Source organism: Besnoitia besnoiti, chromosome I (assembly GCF_002563875.1).
Source record: "Besnoitia besnoiti strain Bb-Ger1 chromosome I, whole genome shotgun sequence".
Taxonomy (NCBI): Eukaryota; Apicomplexa; class Conoidasida; order Eucoccidiorida; family Sarcocystidae; genus Besnoitia; species Besnoitia besnoiti.
In genome coordinates, this window is record NC_042356.1 from 7,471,198 (window position 1) to 7,489,776 (window position 18,579).

The 18,579-nt window shown below is 57.9% G+C and overlaps 3 protein-coding genes across 3 annotated transcripts; 2 read left to right on the forward strand and 1 right to left on the reverse strand.

Annotated features, from left to right (window-relative positions):
- Nucleotides 1-528: 528 nt before the first annotated feature.
- On the forward strand, nt 529-5,474 carry BESB_010490 (LNS2 (Lipin/Ned1/Smp2) protein; the record flags this gene model as incomplete). Its single annotated transcript, XM_029359803.1, has 7 exons — nt 529-1,416; nt 1,748-2,383; nt 2,676-2,824; nt 3,433-3,626; nt 4,177-4,340; nt 4,708-4,811; nt 5,243-5,474. 7 exons carry the CDS (start codon nt 529-531, stop codon nt 5,472-5,474), a joined length of 2,367 nt encoding a protein of 788 aa, XP_029222716.1.
- A 2,966-nt stretch (nt 5,475-8,440) lies between these two features.
- Nucleotides 8,441-11,013, forward strand: BESB_010500 (LNS2 (Lipin/Ned1/Smp2) protein; the record flags this gene model as incomplete). Its single annotated transcript, XM_029359804.1, has 2 exons — nt 8,441-10,128; nt 10,299-11,013. 2 exons carry the CDS (start codon nt 8,441-8,443, stop codon nt 11,011-11,013), a joined length of 2,403 nt encoding a protein of 800 aa, XP_029222717.1.
- Nucleotides 11,014-12,290: 1,277 nt separating this feature from the next.
- BESB_010510 (uncharacterized protein) lies at nt 12,291-16,720 on the reverse strand (the record flags this gene model as incomplete). Its single annotated transcript, XM_029359805.1, has 7 exons — nt 12,291-13,551; nt 13,788-13,900; nt 14,211-14,399; nt 14,814-15,023; nt 15,466-15,695; nt 15,939-16,030; nt 16,668-16,720. 7 exons carry the CDS (start codon nt 16,718-16,720, stop codon nt 12,291-12,293), a joined length of 2,148 nt encoding a protein of 715 aa, XP_029222718.1.
- Nucleotides 16,721-18,579: the final 1,859 nt, after the last annotated feature.

Consider the following 18,579-nt stretch of genomic DNA (forward strand, 5'->3'; position numbering starts at 1 on the left):
AAGATCATCTCGAAAGACACTGAGAGACGAGCGTGGCGCCGAAAGAGGGAGGTCCGTTGAAGAGACACGAACGAAGAGGAGAAACGGAGTTGTGTAGAGTGGCTGGTTAGACGGAGTGTGAGAGATCGAAGAGTCCCCTCTTTGTGTGTTGGCGACGCGCCGCAGCAAGGCGGCCGAACTGCAGCATCGTGACCCCTGCAGTGCGGTGCCGGGTGGCCTGTGGTGTCGCGTGGTTGCTTTGTTTGCTTTCATCAGTGCCCTCGGTTGAAGCTGTCCTGCGCGGAAAACTCTCTTGTGCCTCTAAACTGCCACGCCCGCTCTCCACCTTCTCCACTTTCTTTCGCTTCCTGTCGCGGCGTTCTCTTCTCTCGCGCGCTCGTCCAGTTTTCGTCCGGTCCGCTCTCCTCTGTGTCTCTGTTCGCTGCTGTCGCCGCTCCCTTTCTCCGCGTTTCTCTGCGGTCGCCCGGCGGTCAGCCTCGCGTTTCTGTCGGCTTCAGTTTGCGCCCTTCGTCCTCTCGCGTCGCCGCTATGTGGGGGAAGATCGTGTCCAGCGTCTCGAACGCGCTGGACTTCAATCAGGCGACGCTTTCGGGGTGCATTGACATCATCTGCGTCCGCTCGACGCAGGACAACAAGCTACGCAGCACGCCGTTCCACGTTCGCTTCGGCAAGGCCAAGCTCCTCAGATCCCGCGAGAAAACTGTCACAGTGACTGTCAACGGCCAGTTGACCAGCCTCCGCATGAAGCTCGGCGCAGCCGGCGAGGCCTACTTCGTCCACGAAGACGAGAGTGACGCCGACGACGAAGACGAAGCCGCTAGCCCCATCGTCTCCCCGCGCTCAAACGCCAGCGGCGACGGCGACAAGTCTGGCGCGCAGAGCGACGCGGCGGGCGCCTCGCCCGCACACGCGAAGCTTGGCGCCTCGACTGACGAGCGAGATGGGGTCGTCACGAACGAAACGAGCACCGAGATCTTCTGCCGCGACGCAGCGCCGCCGCAGCCGCTCGGCGCAGGGCCCCCCGGCGGCGCCGCGTCGCCCGCGAGCGGAGAGCCAGAGCCCAAGGCGCCCTCGGGCGACGCGGCGCGTGCTGGGGAAGAGTTCGCGACGGGAGAGTCTCAGCTGCCGGTGCCGCGTTACTCCTCGGGCGACCCTGAGCAGGATCGCGCGCGACTCTTGCTGGGCGACGGCGTGGGCGGCGTGGGCGCTGGCGCGGGGGTCTCTCCGGAGACGCAGAAGACCCGCGACTTCCCCGAAGACGAGCAGTTCGGCGCAGGCCCCGCAACCAACAGCGCCGCCGCCGCAGACACCGCGGCCGGCGCCGCGTCGGGCGTCAGCTTCTCGCTCTGCGGCCACATGCTCACGGGACGAATCACGGAGGAGCAACACGACAACGACGTCTTCAACGCGAACGTGGTATGTGGAAAGTAAAGAAGGAGGAACAGAGAAAACTCGCGCGCAGAGAGGCACGCGGAGACAGGCTGCCGAGGGAGGCGGCAGGAACGCCCGTGCGAGAAAGGCACGCGAAAACAAAGGAGTCCGGGCGGCGGCTCCCCGGGGGGCTCGGGCCTTTTTTTCGCGAGTTTCCGTGGTCTGTCTGGCTTTCTGCGCCTGACTGCTTAGCGGGCAGATCGCAGGGTCTCCGTGCTGCAGATTTGGGTCCAACATCCGGGAGGGTTTGGGGGGAGGGGGCTGTGACGTGTTCCCATTTCCGTACCTTGTGTCTGTGCGTGTCGTTTGCGCCCAGGTTTCGTGGGAGGCGTTTGATCACAACCCTGCGCTGTGGTATCACCCTTCGCTAGTTGCGCGTTTCGACGACAAGCCCCCGTACTACCCCGGCAAGGTGGCGCTGCCGTTGCTCGCCTGCTGGCTGGTTTTTAACCGGCCGCTGTCGCTGGAGAGTCTGTCGCAGCTGATGAACGCAGAGATCTCCGCGAACTTCCCGCAGTCGAACTTCAGCAGCGCGCTATCCTCGGCTTCGCGCTGGATTTTCGGCGGAGGGCGCAGCTCGAGCGCGGCGAAACCCGCGCTGCTGGGCCCCGCTCCCGCGCCCAAGAAGTCCGACGGCGCGCCGGGGGCAGAGGCTGGCAAGCGCGGCGAGGACGTCCCTCTCGGCCGCGGCAAGTCGGTCGTCGTCGGCTCTCGGGACCCCATCGCGCAGGCCACCGTCGCCGCCGCGACCGCGGTCGCGATCGCAGAAGAAGAGGCGGGCGTCTCGCCACCTGACGACGAGGGCGACTGGAGGAGAGAAGGCCGCTCGACGCTCGCGAATAGCGCGAGCTTCCACAGCGAACTCGGCTCAACGGGCCCCAGCCTCGTTTCCTGCGCAGCGTGCACTCCGCGCCGCCTCCGCAGGTCGCTTAGACCCACCCCCGACCAGTTGGTGAGATGCTACGTCTTTCCGCCTCTCCGCTGCTTCCGCATCCCTATGCACTCGCTGTGCATGCGTGCATACTGTACTTGCATGCTACATACAAGATATGTATATAGCGGAGGGTGGTCATATGTGCGTAAACGGGAGTTTTGGCAGATCGGGGGGGAAGGGGGGGTGGGGGGGTCTGGTGTCGACGTGAAACCTTGGCGGGGGTCTTTCATCACTCCGCACTTTTAGGTTTGGGTTCCGGTCGCGCGCGGCGAGTTTTCGCTCTCTTTGGGTGGTGTTTCGCTGTCTTCAGGACTCGCTCAACTTGAAGCCTGGAGCCAACTCGATCTGCTTCACAGTCAGCTCCTCGCTGCAGGGAACGAAGAGCGTGATGGGCACGATTTATCTCTGGCCGCAGTACCCGAAAATCGTCATCTCCGATGTCGACGGCACGATTACGAGGTGCGGAGGCAAATACACAGCTGCCTAGGCAGACGCATGCAGGCACGGGTCCATGCATCGATATATGTATCTATCTATATATATGTATATATGTATGTATATGCATGTGTATGCATATGGTGATTTGGGGTAGTTGTGGTTCGCGTCTGAGGCCTGAAGTGGTGTGAGTCGGCGAGGAGGAGACGCCACGTGGCGCGTCCGCGTGTATTTCATCGCCTGCCTGTGTGTGTCGGGGTTCATTCAGACGGTGCTGCAAACATGTTGAGCTATTCACGCGTATATCCTTTCTGTATGGGCACGACTGTGCGGGCGGAGCGTCCAACTCGCGGCCGGGCGGACGCACGTGTGGCGCCAGCTTTTTCATTCCCAAGGCGATGCCTTCGAGAACTTCGAGCTTTTCTGTGGTGCGTTTCCCCTGCGGTGGCGGCGATTTCGACAGTATCTACATACACACGCATGTATGTCTGCGTTGGGTTCGCGCGACTACAGCGCTCAAGCGCTGTAGTCGAGGCTGTCGCCTCGGTTCAAATACATCTAGGTCCCACATATGGGCAGACGGGAAGAAATTTAAGGGCAGAAAAGAAAGTGCGTTTTCGCGCGGCCTGCAGGTCTGACGTGCTCGGTCAGCTAATGCCGATCGTAGGGCGCGACTGGTCTCACGACGGCGTCGCGGAGCTCTTCACGAAGATCAAGAAAGCGGGTTATCTGATTCTCTACCTCACTGCGCGCGCGATTGGTCAGGCCGATGCCACCCGCGACTACCTCTTCGGCCTCACGCAGCAGCAGACCAACAAGCTTCCAGGTGAGGAGGATGTGCCCCTGGGCGTGCTTCCTCCGCCAGAGAGCGTCGGCATGGCTTGGCGGGCAATGTATGGAGGTGTTCGCGGGCAGGCCGCAGCGGCGAGTCGCGTCCACCGGGCAAGAAGGAGGGCGACGCCTTGGTCGACGGAGCCGAGTCGCGCCTCGGTGGAGTGTGTGTGTAGAAGAGTGTGCAGCAGCTCAGAGGCGGCGTGGGCGTCCGGAGCACTCGATAGTTGCTCTTGAACGTAATTCGCATCGCTTGTCCCTGGGGACACCCCTGTCTCAGCTGTGAGTTGCGGTAGGTCCTGCACGTTGTGTGACATGTGCCCGGGGCGTCAGACGGTTATCTCGCGATCGTCGCGGGTCTCCCGGCGTTGCGGCATCCTGTGGCTGGTTCGAACTCGGTTTGAAGTGCGCAGTCGCGCGTTGACCAGTCTCTCAGAACTTCCAAGCACTGGTTTTCGCCCGGGCGCGTAGAGAGCCCCTGTCGACTGCCGGCTGCAGTGTTTTGACGTCTCGCGCGCCTCTGTCTGGTTCTTCCCCACGTGCAGATGGCCCCCTCATTTTGTCTCCGGATCGCCTGTTCCCCTCCTTCAAGCGCGAAGTCATCGAGAGAAAGCCGTACATTTTCAAGATTGCCGCGCTTCGCGACATTCGAAGCCTCTTCCCGCCGGAGTACAACCCCTTCTACGCGGGTTTCGGCAACCGGGACTCGGTAAGTTTTTCGGCTCGCTGCGGAGTCCGCAGTCTCGACTCTTCAGCCTGTGGTGCCCAGCAGAGCTTTCTCCTAATGAAGGGGGAATGGTGGGGAGACCCGCCTGCGCCTTCCTGGAGTGACTCTTACTCAGTCAGGTAAGTGAAAGCGGCGAGCCGAGACAGAATCTGGCTGCAGAGAGACGGCTTTGTGAAAGTCGCGAACGCCCTTCGAGAACAGTGAAAATCGAACCGAAACAAGGTGGAGTTAGCTAAACGAAGGGAGAGCGCAAGAGGTGATCAACTGGATGGCAGTCTCGTGGGGAGCGAAATCGCGAAGAGGAGAGGGGAGGATGGAGAGAAGAGCGTAGCGCCGGTTTTTTTTTTAGGATCACCGCGCGTACGTGCATGTCGGAGTCGCGGAGGCGAAGGTCTTCATCATCGATCCGTCTGGCGCTATACACCACATCAACAACTCGACTTACGCGCGAACGTAAGTGCTATAAATTCCTGCGTGTGTTCCACTGGGTACCCTCTCTTAGCTGCTTATCTTTCTCGTCATTTTCCTTCGTGTTGCTCGGGTGAGGCTTCTGAAGGTGAGGATAGCCCCAGTGCGAGCGACTACTCGCGTTTCGTCTGCATTAGCTGTTCGGCGTATAGCGAGAAGATTCCTGCTTCTCATATGTTCTGTGTCTCATGCGCACGCGGCACCTGTGGCAGCCTGGCGTGCGTGGGCATGTCTGCGCGAATCGCGTGCGTGTGCATCGCGGCCTGCTTCCTCCCCGCTGTCGGCCCTCGCTCCGTTGTTTGCTCGTTGTCTGTCGCGTCGCCGGCGCCTCGTCTCTGCTTCGCAGCCGCTCGAGCCGGTCGGCGGGTTTCGGCTTGGATGTCTCTCCCTTCGCGCCGCATCGGGTGTCTCTGCAGGTACGAGACGATGTCGGAGATCGCGGACTTCATGTTCCCGCCGCTGCCACGACCGGACGGGCGGCTGCCGTCTGAGGCGCGCGTCGAGGAAGAGGAGGCTGAAGAGGAACAGGTGCGAGAGAGGAAGCGGCTTGTGTTCACGCTTCACATTGATGATGAGCAAATTCACCCTGTGGGTCTCTGTAACATGATATGCGCGAATGCCGCTCGCGCCTTGCCCATTCTCGACTGAGCCGAAAGGGGCAGAGGCGAAAGGGTGACCGCGGGGGTGGGTACGAGGGGATGCCAGGAAAGCGAAGGTCTGATGTGTGTTCCGCGTGCACATGCATGTCGTCGATAATGTGAAGAAGGCAAGCGCCGGAAAAAGACATTCCTGAGACTTTTTCGCAGTTTCTGGGGCGTTTCGGCTGCCACACATTCCGCAAAGGGGATGCCCGCTCGGGTGCGGCGTTTCACAAACTAACAGACGTCAGCGACCTGGCGCTGAGACCAAAGGGCGAAAGGCCGGTGGGAGACGAATCTCGGGAGAGGCTGTGGGTGAGAGCAAAGAAAGATGTGGGGTGAGGGGAGGAGGAGGGACTTTTGTGTCTGTTCCTGTGTCGTCTCTTCTTTTTGCCATCACGAGACCTCGGCAACCAGAGAGAGGGGGGCTTTCTGTTTTCTCTCTGTCTCGCCGCTTGTCTTCGGCTATCACACGTATTCTTTCCTCAGTTCATCTGTTCAGAGCGCCCCTGTTTCTGTTTCCTGGTCTCGCTGCGTTCCGCGTGGCTCCCTGCGCATATGTGTGCCTGTGGCGTATACACGCTTAACGTCCGTATCCAAATTCGTCGTTCTTTCTCGCGTGCCTTGTCATCACGCTTCCGTGTATCTGCATTTTGCATTCACCATTTCTGTCTGAAGTGATGTCAAGACTTGAGTCTCGCGCTAGGTTATGGGCGGCAGTGCGCCGAGAGGAGAGAGCTAGTTCGTTGCGGACGCGGAGTTTTCTTCCCGTGTGCGGCAGTGAGGCGTGTGCGCACGTTTCGCCGCAATCCTCCTGTCCGATCTCTAGCCCTGAACAGTCGACTTTCTCGCGTGAGCCAGAACCCATAAGGAGTTTTTCTTGTATTCTTCTTCCCTGCGTGCCATGTCTTCGCGTACTCCCGCGACTTGCGGACCGTTTTGTATCGGTAGTCACGGTGTGCATGCACGCTCTGTACTGTGTTTCTACACATGCAGATATCTGTGCGTACGCAGATATGCGCGTGGCTGTGTATAGAGACAGATAGATATCGAGTAGAGCGCTGGAAGAATCCTGGAGCTGCGTGATGTGCCCCTTAGCGTGTGAGGACGTAGGTGTGATTCATGAATCCCTTGTCAATGTGCGTCAAGTCTCTCTTTGTAGGCAGCGTACACGAATGTATGCAGGACATCTCTATATTTCTGCACGCGCAGGCATTTAGGCAGGATCGGTAGCGAGTTGTTCCTCGCCCCTTTGTGTAGTGTATGCGCGTCTGAAAGGTATGTAGGTGCACTCGCGCATGCGTATTTGAATATATGGTGTCTGCTTTTAGACGCAGAAAGCCTGCGGTAGCGTATTCGGGCAGCCTCTGGAGACAGCTGTGGGCTTACCCATGCAGTTCTGCATCTGTTTCTGCTTGAGTTCCTTGTGCGCCGCGATAGCGAGAAGGTCACGCATCAAACAGCCAGACGACAGTGCCGTCGTTTCCCCTCGCACCTTAGGTCAGCAGCACATACGCGTGTGTATTTTCGTATTCATACGTATTTTTCTCAGCTTATATACATAAATATATATATATATATATATAAAATCAGCATACGTAGTATTTCAATCAGATATTTTTTCTGTTGGTAACTCAGTGGCGCGATAACTCAGTGGCGCGAATCGTTTCGTGAGCAAGTCGTCGTGGGTTTCAGCTGCCATAGCAGCTTGCGCAGTCCATTCGTCTCCCTAGGCGAAGGATTTCATCTCTGCCGTTGTTGCTTGGCAGACGTGTGCTGGAAGTGGCTGGTCTGCATGCGTGCGGCGAGAGACGGGGGCTGTGGGGGGCAGCGGCGGTTCCTGTTCGTGTTTCTCACTAGGTGAAGAATAGTGAACGGTTTGCCGAGGTCTCGAAGCTGAGAGAAGGGGGCGGCACGCGATCCGCGCGCGGAAATGCCCTTCTTTGTCCTGCGTTTCCAAGAGACTCGAGACGCTGCCTCTGCGAGACACGGAGAGGTACGTCAGCCCCGGTGCAAACGTGTCCTTCTCCTTCGCGTGGCCTGTTTCCAGCTTTTTCTCTCGAAGCCCACCCTCGCAAGTTGTTCTCTCTCCTCTCTGCGATGTCGGTCGAGCCGTGCCCTTGGTACAAGCGCGTGTGCATGTTTTTTGCGGAGCTTGCTGCCGCTTGTTTGTGTTCCTCGCGTGCGTGAGGGGGTGCCTTTGCCGCGTGGGGAGGTCGTGGGGTGAGGGGCACGAATGTCTCCATGTTTCCACGCGTTGCACGATATCGCTCAAAAGCTAGAGCCTGACCGATGCCAGCCGACGCGAGAGGGGCACATGCGTAAGACGAGAAGGCGCATCCCGCGGGAGGAGGATTCGTGCGCTGCGGCGGCCGTCTTTTTCTCGGTTTCGCGGCTCGCTGTGGGTGCCCTTCTCCCGCGACGCGAGTGTGCGCGGCTTTACCGGTCAAAAGAGACATTCCGCGACTTGCCCCCTGCCCTGATTCGCGTGGCCCTGCGAGTGGCGGTTGCGTCACGTCATTCGATTTCTTTGCGTGGGAGGAACAGTCGGCGTGACATGCGAACGTGTTGGTCGACTGGGGCCCGTAAAAAGGGGCGGAAAGGGCGAGGGCGGCTGCAGTGCGGCAGAAACGCAGACAGGATGTCTGCAGCGCATAATTATTGAGCGGGGAGATGGGTTCTGAAGGAAGGAGAAGGCCAGAGTGAGCGGTGTTGCCTTTCTATTGTCCTCATGTCATGTGCATGTGCCCATGTGCATTCAAGGGCGTGTTTTTATTCGTGGCGACGCATCCGTTACTCTGTGGGGTCATGCGTCTTCGCATTTGCCTCCTTCCGGCGTCTGAGTCGTCTCTTCGTCGCTCTGCACTCCCACGAGCTCTTCACACAGTTTCCACTGTCTTATCTAGTTGCTGCAGCAATGCCGCATGTTGCTCTGTGCAGCTCAGCGTCTCCAGAGGAGTCTATCTGCACGTTAGGATGCGTTGTCCTTGCAGTCGATATGGAGGGTGCGCGCTGCTCATGTTCTGTGTCGGCTGCGTTTCCCTGCGTGTCTTTCAGTACAACTCTTTCAACTTCTGGTCGCTAAGCATTGTCGATTTCCCTTCGGACGAGGACGAGGAGGATGAAGAGAGTGTCGCGGGCCTCGCGGTGTCTCCGCTTCACCAGCCGAGCCTGCAACTGTCTCCTGCCCCCGCCACGGCAGAGACAGCGGCGGTCGCCTCGGTGAACGCGGCTTCGGCGGCGCTGCTGGCACTCGACGTGGCTGCGGTTGCGGGTCCAGAAGCCGCAGGCGCGGAGCCTGGTCTCGTAGAAACAGAGCAGGAACGCGGTGATGCCGTAGCGTTCGAAGGCGCGCGGCGAGCGCCTAGCGCCGCTGCCGTCGCAGCTGCTCTTTCCCTCGCAGTTTCGAGGGAGACTGCGGACGAGGAGCCCGCTTCGGACGAAGGCCCGCTGGGAGGCTATGAAACCCCGCAGCTCGACGGCCTGCCCCCGGGGCAATGTGCAGACGAGAGGGGGGAGGCGGATGAGCTTGCGCGAGACGTAGAAAAGTCGGTATCCGAAGGGGAGAGCTGGAGTCCAGCAGAAGACGAGCGGGAGCCTGTCGAACACGCGCCACTCGTCAGGGCCTCGCAGAAGGCGGAACTGGGGGGCACGCAGGACAGCGGGGTGCCGCGGCCTGGGCCCAGGCGCAGGGCACCTTGCGCTCAGCCGAGGAGACTTTCAGCGACAGGAGATCCGCTAGCCACAGAAGAGGTGCAGGCTGACTCCGCGTCGGAGACACGAGGCGCAGCGGCTGTCTCGTCCACATGCCCCTCTGGCGGCGTGGGCGGGGCGTGTGACGTGTGTGGGCGCCGGTTTGGTGGCGCTAGTCGACGGAGAAGGTCATTCAGGGAAGCGGCTGTGCCCGCACGCCGCGAGGCGAAGCCGCGGCGCCGTCACTCAGAGGCGAACTGGCGGGTGCGGGGCGAAGAGGACAGTGAGCGGCTCTGCGAAGACTGCCGAGGCCTTTTTCTGCACCCGGGGAACGGCGCAGACGCCTGGTGGCAGATCGAGGGCGGCTGCCTGCGCGAGCGCGCCGGCGGCGAGAGCGAGAGTCAGACGGACGTGGGGAAGCGAGCGGCGGCGGGGACGCGCGTCTCTCCGCGGACGGGTGGCATCTGCTGCCCGGGAGAAGAGACGGGTGCAGCTCCCGAGGGTCTGGACAGCGGGCCACGCGCGGTGGCGTCGCCTTCGAACAGGGAGGAAGACGCCGCAGAGGTCGACGGAAGGGCTGTCAGCCATGCGTCCTGGGGCGTGGAGAACGCAAAGGAAGCGGACTCTCCCACGCCCGCGCACTCCTCTCAGCGAGTGCTAACGTACATTTCCCTCGACAGCGACGCAGACATCTGGGATTGTACGGCGCGTAGTCGGTTGCCGGAGGAGCTTTCGACCTCCCCGGCAAAGGCCAGGCGCGCGATCGGAGCAAGTCGACAGGCTGAGGAGGCGCTTCTCATGGCGGCTGCCTTTGCGGTGGACGCGGCCACGTCTCACGACGCGTCCAGCGAGGGGCAACTCAGTGGAGCGCGACAAACGGAAGGTCTGACGGAAGCACAGGAAGGGAACGTCGCTGTTTCATCGACAGCTAGCCCGTCTGAAGCAACAGCCGTGGAAAAGAACGAAGCCGAGTCGGTTCAAACCGACGCCGCTCCTCCTCCCCAAAAGACTTCGCCAGGTAGCCACCTCTTTTCGCGTTTCTGGCGGCGGCCGTCGCGCAACCCGAGTGAAACGCGCCCCCGTCGTCGCGATCGACGCGCACTTCGAGTGCTTCTTTCTTCCTGCCCTGGGCGCCCTCTAGGAGGGCATCGTCGGCGCAGGCTGCAGAGGCTGCGGAGGGAGAGGCAGCCGAGAAGATCGGCCCGCGGGCGGCTTCCTCCTCGTCTCTCACGGGCTCGCCGCTCTGTCCACAGTCTTCCGCCTCCAGCGAGTTCAGTTCTATCTCCGACGACGGCGGGAATCATCTGCCGCAGGCGAAGGCGGGCCCTGCGTCGGCTTTCATGCGACGCGCCGACAGTGAGCCCGGTACGCGGCGGACCTCCTCCGTGCCTGATCGGCGCGCGCATGACGCACAGACTGGGGTGGAGCAGAGCGAGGCAGGGCAGCATGCATCCGCGCATGCGCCGCGTCAGCCCGGCGTTGATGGCGCCGCTCCGGGCGCGGGAAGCCCCTCCGCAGACAGGGAAACAGGTCCTGTTAAAGTGGCGCTGCTGTTCGAGAGCGGGGGGATCTCTGTGCCTCCATTCGCTCAGGAGCGTGTTCCGGAGGGGCGAAGGAGGCGAGGCAGAGGATCGGGGGGAAACGGCCGCCGCGAGGCAAGCGGCCGCGCACCTGAGGAAGGAAGTGATGACACGGCCGCAGACGCTGCGCAGACGGCCTGCGGAATGTCAGAGGCGTCCAGCCGATCCCCCTCGCGCGGTGCTGAAAATCTCAGGACACAGGGGAGTTTTAGGAGTGTCGATGATCCTGGAGAGAACGAGCGAGACGCCGGCAAAGGAAGGAAACGGGACGTGTAGTGAGGGGGCTATGGCCACACCAAATTCAAGTTGTTCCAGTTATGTTAACAGTGGTGCAAAGATAACGCAGTGCTTTTGTGAAAAACAGTGCTTTTCACGCGGGTGCGACTACCGACGAATGCGGGGGCCCCTTCGGGCCCGCAAGGCAGCTCACAGAAAACAACACGCACTGTTGTGTAGTCATGCTTTTGTCTAAACCCACGCGTCGAAGTATGACGTGACGCCACAAAAAACGCAGCGGCACTGAGCTTCTCCAGAAGGATCGGGAATAGCGTCTGGGCGCTCGTCGTGGAACGTCCCCGTGGACATACAACCTGCAAGCAGCTTTCGTAATCTCGCCCAGCGGACAGCAAAGCACGGTTATTTCGTCCAGCGAGGCCGAGCGTGACCTAAGTCCGCATGGTAGTCGTAATGTGTCGGCGGAAGAGAATGCATGATCAGCGCTCATTTAAATGGTCTCTACGTCGAGGAAAGGGGCACTGAAATCTCGGGAATCGATGTTCTGTCTTAGTTCTGTTCACTGCGGTGTGTAAGCAGTAGGTACCGTTGCCCTTCGTTTACGGCACACGGTTGAGACCAGCCCTTTCGGCAGTCGCGCGTGGAGAACCTGTAAAAAGCCCACAGTATCCGTTTATTGCAAGACAGGTACGACCCGAGTCAGCCTCTCGCCCCTGAGTTCAAGATGAGTTCCCAAATTGGTCGCTCGTTAGGCGCTTCAAACGCGCAGCAGCAGGCGGCACTGAAACGTTTTGCATCCGTGTGTGAAGCATCCGAAGTGGATATGGACTTGTGGTCTTCGTATCGGGAACGGGTCACGAGAGGCGTATTCGTCTTGTTTGCTTTGCGCGGCATCTATGGGCAGGCTACATTGATATTGATTCGTAATGGTTTCCATTTCAGGCGTCGCGCAAGAGGCCGCGCGGATCTGACCAAACAGTGGAAGGTGCATGTAAATACGTTCATCACACTGTTCTCATAGTTTGCCAGTGTTCAGACTGGATATGCGCAAGAAGCGGCCACTACCCTCGACAGAAGCTTTATTGTTCGCGGTCGAACTAGTAAGGGATATTTGTGTCTTCCGCCCAATCATGTGGGCAGGTAAAAACAGCCAAAACTGCAGACAATACCGTTGCTGCGATGGCGAACTGGAAAAACAGTTAGCTGACTCCCGCTAGTCAAAACAGCTGAACAAGTGAATGCGAACGACTTTCCGTTCCTCCGGAAACTAAGGAGGCCACTCGAACAAGCACGCATTCGTTCTCAGGCGCCGTGCGCCGTCATTCCTTTCGTGCCGGCATCTTTTTCCTTTGCAGTGTCGGCCGATTTTTCTCCAGTGCGTCAGCTATACATCGTAGGTCTCCAACCCGCACAATCTTAAGACCTTCCGTCGCCTGGCGTTCTTGCTCTGAGGCAACGGGCAAAGAAGACGGGGTCACCCCCGCTGCGTGCCACGGAAAGGGAAAGCATGCAGTTGTCGTGCAGGGGGAATTGGTGTTCCGCTTGTTTATCTTCTTGACGCGTTTCCTGTTGGCCGTCAAGAGGTTGGGGGCACGCGCCACAGTGGTGCGGGCCAAACACAGCTTCGTTTGGGTTCCCTCCTTCACCTCACAAGCCTGTTTACGGACCAGCTGAGGGCTGGCAGGTCTTCCACATTCTGGAGCTTGAGCCTGGTCCCCCGGGGTCAAGCCCGTATTTTCTGCACTGTGTAAGGTTTCTTCCTGCCCCCGTGGAGATCTCAGAGCGTCCCCTGCATCAGAGCGCGGAGCCGCTTCGGCCCGCAGCGCCGGATCTCGGCTGCCTGCCTTGCACTTTCGTATATTCCCACAGCTGGCACTCTCTACCGGAGGCGTCGAGTGGTGAACTGTGCCCTGGGAAAGAGGTTTAGAGCCCGTTTGTCGGGAAAAAGCTCCATCTCGTGCGTCTCTGGCAGAGGCTGCGCCAGCCTGGGTCCTGGAAGAATCGGCCGCCGAGCTGCCTTGCTGGAAGGGCGAGCTTTGTTCTGTTGTCTGTCCAGTCGATTCTGTCATTTGCCCCCTTGCATTCCGAGCTGCTTGTGTTAGAGAAGCAGACTGGAGGTTTGCTGAAGAACGAGTGCTCTGCGTGTGTTTCCTTTTAGGTATCGCCTTTTGTATGTTGCTGTGGGAACGCGATGTCGTCGTCGATGCACCAGAAACGGAAACCGACGAAAAGACTCGCTCCAACTTTTCTTCTTGACCCGGCAGCTCTGCACCGCATCCAGCCAATTTCTGGCGGCGTCTTGCCTCTTGTAGCTGCATCAGAATAGGTTTTGTTCTGCACATGCCAGTCATAGACTGCCATATCTCGTCGGCGGCTTCAAACAAGTGGCTATACTTCGCGGCACGCTCTTCAGTCGGGAAGATCCGTCTCCATCCCCCCATGTGCGCATCCTCCCATTCTGTTCTACGTTTCGCGAGCTCGTTCATCATTTGCCGGCGATCCTCCAATCTTTCTTCTCTCGTCTGCTTCGGCATCGCCATTCGCCATTGCTCCGCCCTGACACGCTGCTGTGCATGGTACCTGCGAAAGCATGAACAGGTAGACAGAGCACTAGTCGTCACCTGGCACTGGTGACATGCAGAAGCGGCCGGCGATATCGACGACAAAACATGCAGAACCGAAAGACGAAAGGCGAAACGGCACATGCCACCCATGGGGGAGGGGCGTGGGGTCCGTGCGCCAGTCTGGGTTACAGTAGCGCCAGGCTTACGCACGCCAGCTGTCAGTTTCCGTCGACGCTTCGAGGGTTCCCCTACCGGCGCCGATTCTCGGAGGACAGTCCCAGCAGAACCAGGGCGTCTCGAATCACCTTGAACTTGACAATCGTGTCGAGTTCGCTGTCCGTGCTAAACGACGGAGAGTGGTTAACCTGATACCCGTACAGAGAGTGCATAGGAACAAAAGGAGTCCATCATTGCAATTTGGGTACTGGTGGCCTTGCGGCAACTTGGACGCCATATAAACCAATTCCGAGGACCCTCGCTGCATGCTTGATATTATATAGCTACAGGGTCGCAGTGGGCTGACATGAGTGCAGTCGTGCCAAATCTATATAAAAGATATACACTCACGCACACACATACACAGACACGCATTTGCCTCGAATGCAGACTTCTTTCGGATAAAAGACGTTTACAGTCTTTCCGGAGTTCCAACGCAATCCGGGCAGCACGGCTTACTTCAATGAGCCAGGGGGTGAGTTTGTGGTCAATCATGATGTCGATTCCAAGAACTTCGAAACACATTGAATTACTGAGGTCTTCACCCTTACACGAACCGTAAATGTGTGCAAGGGACGGTTGAATCGCAATTATTGTCTTGCATAAGCACTCATCGATCTCTTTACAGAGTGCATCCACATCATGGCCCTGCGAGGGAGCACAGTGAGGTAAAGCGGAGGGGCGGCACTGTCGCTCACATGGATGCCTCGAGGATCAACAGACACCAGGGGGCGGCACACGGACCGCAGAGATCAGTCTCGATAACTGACAGTTTGCGAACGGAAACGTGGCGGGCAGCTTCACATCGTTTACCGAATACAGACGCAGTGAACCGGCGGGCGCGACGGCAGTTTCTGGTCTTTCGAGCTGGCATGTGCAATTTATCTCAAAGTCTGCCAGGTAGGTTAATCAACCGCCATCAAAGATGAGAGTCTCGCGTGCCCCGAAACACCATGTAGCAGCGACCCAGAACTGTCCTCGAGACCCTGAGGTTGCTTCTGTCTCTCGGAGGGCCACTACTCCAGTTTCAGCCGTCACCGTACGGGAAGTGTCTTTGCTGACCTCTCTCTTCAGCTGGTCGAGAACGTGAAATAGGCTTCTTTTGTGGCCTTTCGATGGATTATATGGATCCCTGTTTGGCTTAAAATTTGACGATGACTTGTTGATGGCATAATTCGTCAAATGCATCGTCTTGTCGTGCAAGTTTTTCCCCGTTGGCTTGGCGTACGGACTCGTGGCGAAGCGGACCAGTCCATCCTGATGAACAAACAGCTGCGGTAGGGACACAGCGAGCCAAACCGGAAGAGATCTCCACATCCAAGTGAGGGCGACATCACGCTACAAGAAAATATGGAGGCGCAGTCACCCAGCGGCTAGATTGTAGTCCCGAAGGTTGGAACGCAGACTGGGGCCGTCAGAGAACAAATATTCCCATGAACGTGGGAAGAGCGAGTACAGCTTACACTCTGCCACGCACGGTTGTCAAGGCAACAATCATGATGCAATAATGTTATGTTACTCACTCCCCACCTGTGGTTACTTAGTATCCGTGTCTCTGTTCTTCGCGGAGGTGCCGCTGCTCTCTTGTGTGTATGCATAGAATAGTGCCTTCCGTGTGAGCAATTCGCCCCCGCGACGGTCACCAGAGGCCTTTCGCATTTATGTGGAAGCGCGACAGCTATTACGGCGATCTGCGACAGTGTTCTCTGCTTACTCGCAGCGGATTGCATCCTGCTAGCAGGACATATATACGCAGGTCGAACTTGAGGCCGTCAATGAGAAAGGGCCTATGAAGGTACCGTTGGGCGACCAGGTGCTCAGTTGGATCAATATCCTCTATGTTTCGAGTCAAGAAAATTCCGCGGCCTTGGCTGCTCGCATCTGGCTTGATGATGAACGTTTTGCGTCTACTACCAGTAAACTGGCATCGAAAGTCAGCCAGGTCTAGCGCCATAAAACAGGGACAACGCAGGTTGGAGCGACCGCGTCGACCTCAGTACCACCTTCATGAGCACACACGGCCCTGCCTTCTCTGAAGTCCGCGTGAAAAACCATTGCTGCAATACTGCATTACAGCCTTCCACTTTCCGGTGGCCAACGCAGAAGGTATCCAGCGTATCTATCACCCCGTCTTCAAGCGCGCTCGGATATATTCAGAGCGGGCAGGCGTGTGCATCGGCGTATCACCTGCTGGTAGAGACCAAGTGTGGGGGAAGAATTTGTATTCCTTGGGATAATATGCCTTCATTCGCAGAAGGTTCCGGGCGAGATAGTTCTTTCTGAAAAGGATGCACACGGCAGCAATTCGCCCATCGGTCGCACTCCGGATACAAACAAGAAAGGGCACCTCGTCCGCAGCCTGATCTCTGGCGCTGACGCCCGCAAGTGACACTTAACTTTTTCCAAGCAACCGAAGCGGAGTGGGGAGGTCCATATCCCCTGCCTTATTCAAGCTTCTGCTGAAAGTTGCTAAGACAGGCACTTATTGCTTCCGTCACATGTATCCACTTGTGTTTCCTAGAGTGTCGAATGAGCGGCCGCCGACCGGCTTCCCGACACGTGGAATGCCGTACATTGTAGTACAACTGGGCGCCATAGAGACATATTGAGGTATGGCGTGTTTGCACTGGGTACATCACGGGTCTTTTCACCGAAGCCAAGACGCCGTTGACATATAAAGCAGCGCCGAACTGCGACCGACAGGCATAGTGTCCGACGTATTTTCACTCACTCTGGTTACTCTCTGCATGTGCTTCCTGGCCACTTTGTTGACACACCCATCTATTCAACCCCACAGCATTAGACCTCGGGACAGGTGACCCCTGTATGAGAGGTTTCGTGTCCCGCTATGCGTCCGGTGCATGGGTCCGCCGCCACACATTGGGTCAGCCAAGAAACCCGGCTGACAGATGATACCTTGATATAGCATTTGTCCCCACAAAATGGTTGATCTTCTGATACGGGCGCATCTTCGAAAGGCGTTCGGCGCTTACGGCGGAATCCGACCAACAGATATCCTGCAGAGGGAGGGCGTTGGGAAAGGCAAGAGCGTCGGTGGTGGCGTACGCTCCTCTCAGTCCGACTATGATGTGTCTAAGCAGTTCTGCTTGACGGCATACGCCAATGCGAACGGATCGCTGTGGTGGCCTAATCATTTTGAATAGACGCACCCAGTCGCCATCTTCGTCCGTAGCTTCTATCCAGTGAGGGAAGCTTGCGCACACCTTCGCGACAATACTGTACTTCGTAAGCCCCAGGTAGTACACAACTCTATCTTTCTTTTTTTTTGGCGCCTTCGAGATGTTCATTTCCGATCCAGTCGATGTCCGGGACGTCGTCGATGCCGTCGAGGATGCTTCCGACATCAGGCGACAAGGCGACTCCCGGCTACTCTCCGGTGTGCCACACTCACTGGTGGGATCGCCGGCTGACCGCTCTGAATCGACACCATTTTGTTGCAGCTTTGAATCACGGCTGATTCGTGGAAAGTCTGCAGAGAAATAATATGTGCTGCGCTTAAGGTGGCGTATGGGCTCGAAGCCAGAAAGCCTGTGATGTTCTTCGGATCCCAGAGGTGGGGCCATACAGAAGGTTGTCAGACACTTAGTGCGTCAGTTCTGGCCAACAAGATGACAAGAGAACAACCCGTACCGGTGCGTAGTTGTCCTTGTACCATGCAAACTGAGGATGGCAAAAGCCGGTTCGCTCATCGTAGAGATTGGAGTCGGGCGAGAGTATGTATAGTTTTCTTATTATGCTAAAGACTACAGCAGTATTGGTCGCCGGGGTACCGCTACGCAGCTACATGTGTTGAGTGCGGCGTAGCTCACGGTGCACGCAATGCACATGCAAGTTCATACACATGTTCGCTACGCTTCCAAGTTTGTCTTTTGGGGGACAAAAGGCCTTCGCCTGACTTCTAGTGGGAGGAACAGTTCTAGCGCAGCCTTCTCCTAGTTCCATTTCCCAGTTTCAGCTTGTTCGGAACCAGTTCTTAAGTGCATTAGTTCAGGAAATTGGTGGAAGAACATCCGCTGTGTTCCAGAGACGCCGAGCACACCTAGTACGTACCGTGGAACTTCGGTTTCCACAATTCTGCCACTCTCGATTCCATTGTTCCGCACGCGTCCCGCCATCAATCCCATCGTGATAACGTGCTAACCGAGAGCTCCGATCCCCATTTATTTGTTTGGTCGCACCCTGCCTTCCACGAGGGTGCTCGCAAAAGGCGCGTTTGCAACTAGCAGCTATTGTCGCGTTCCGCCTGAGTCAAGTCTTGCGAGTAAGGCTCTGGGTTTGCCAGGTCTCATCTTATCAAGGTCGACGACGGATGTACTACTCGATTTGAGGATGCTGCAAGTCACGGCGACCCGTTATCGACCTTCTCCGTGATTCCACAACGGAGGTAGCATAGAAAATGAAGCAGAGGCAAAGCGGACGAGCCTCTCAAAACAGGGCACTGGATGCGGAGACGTTAACTTCTTCCTTGTCGGTGGTTGTCATCAACCGCATGTGCATTCCAGTTGTTCAGCTATCTCCAGCCCACTCGTGAACTATTGTAGCTCAATAGGCAACGGCCCCTGCGGCAGCCTTATTCATCACACGCCCTATGGCATCAATACCTGGCTGTGCCACGAGTCGATCCCCGAGATAAACCTGCAGACACACACACGCCGGGGCCATCCTGCAGCGTCGATGGGGCTGTGTGCGGGAAGTGGGAAGCTCTCGCGCTCAGGGACGGCTTTGAAAACATGGCAGTATGATTTTCGTAGACAACGACTCGTGGTATACGGTTTTGGGCGGGCTCCCACACCAGGCTCACTATGAT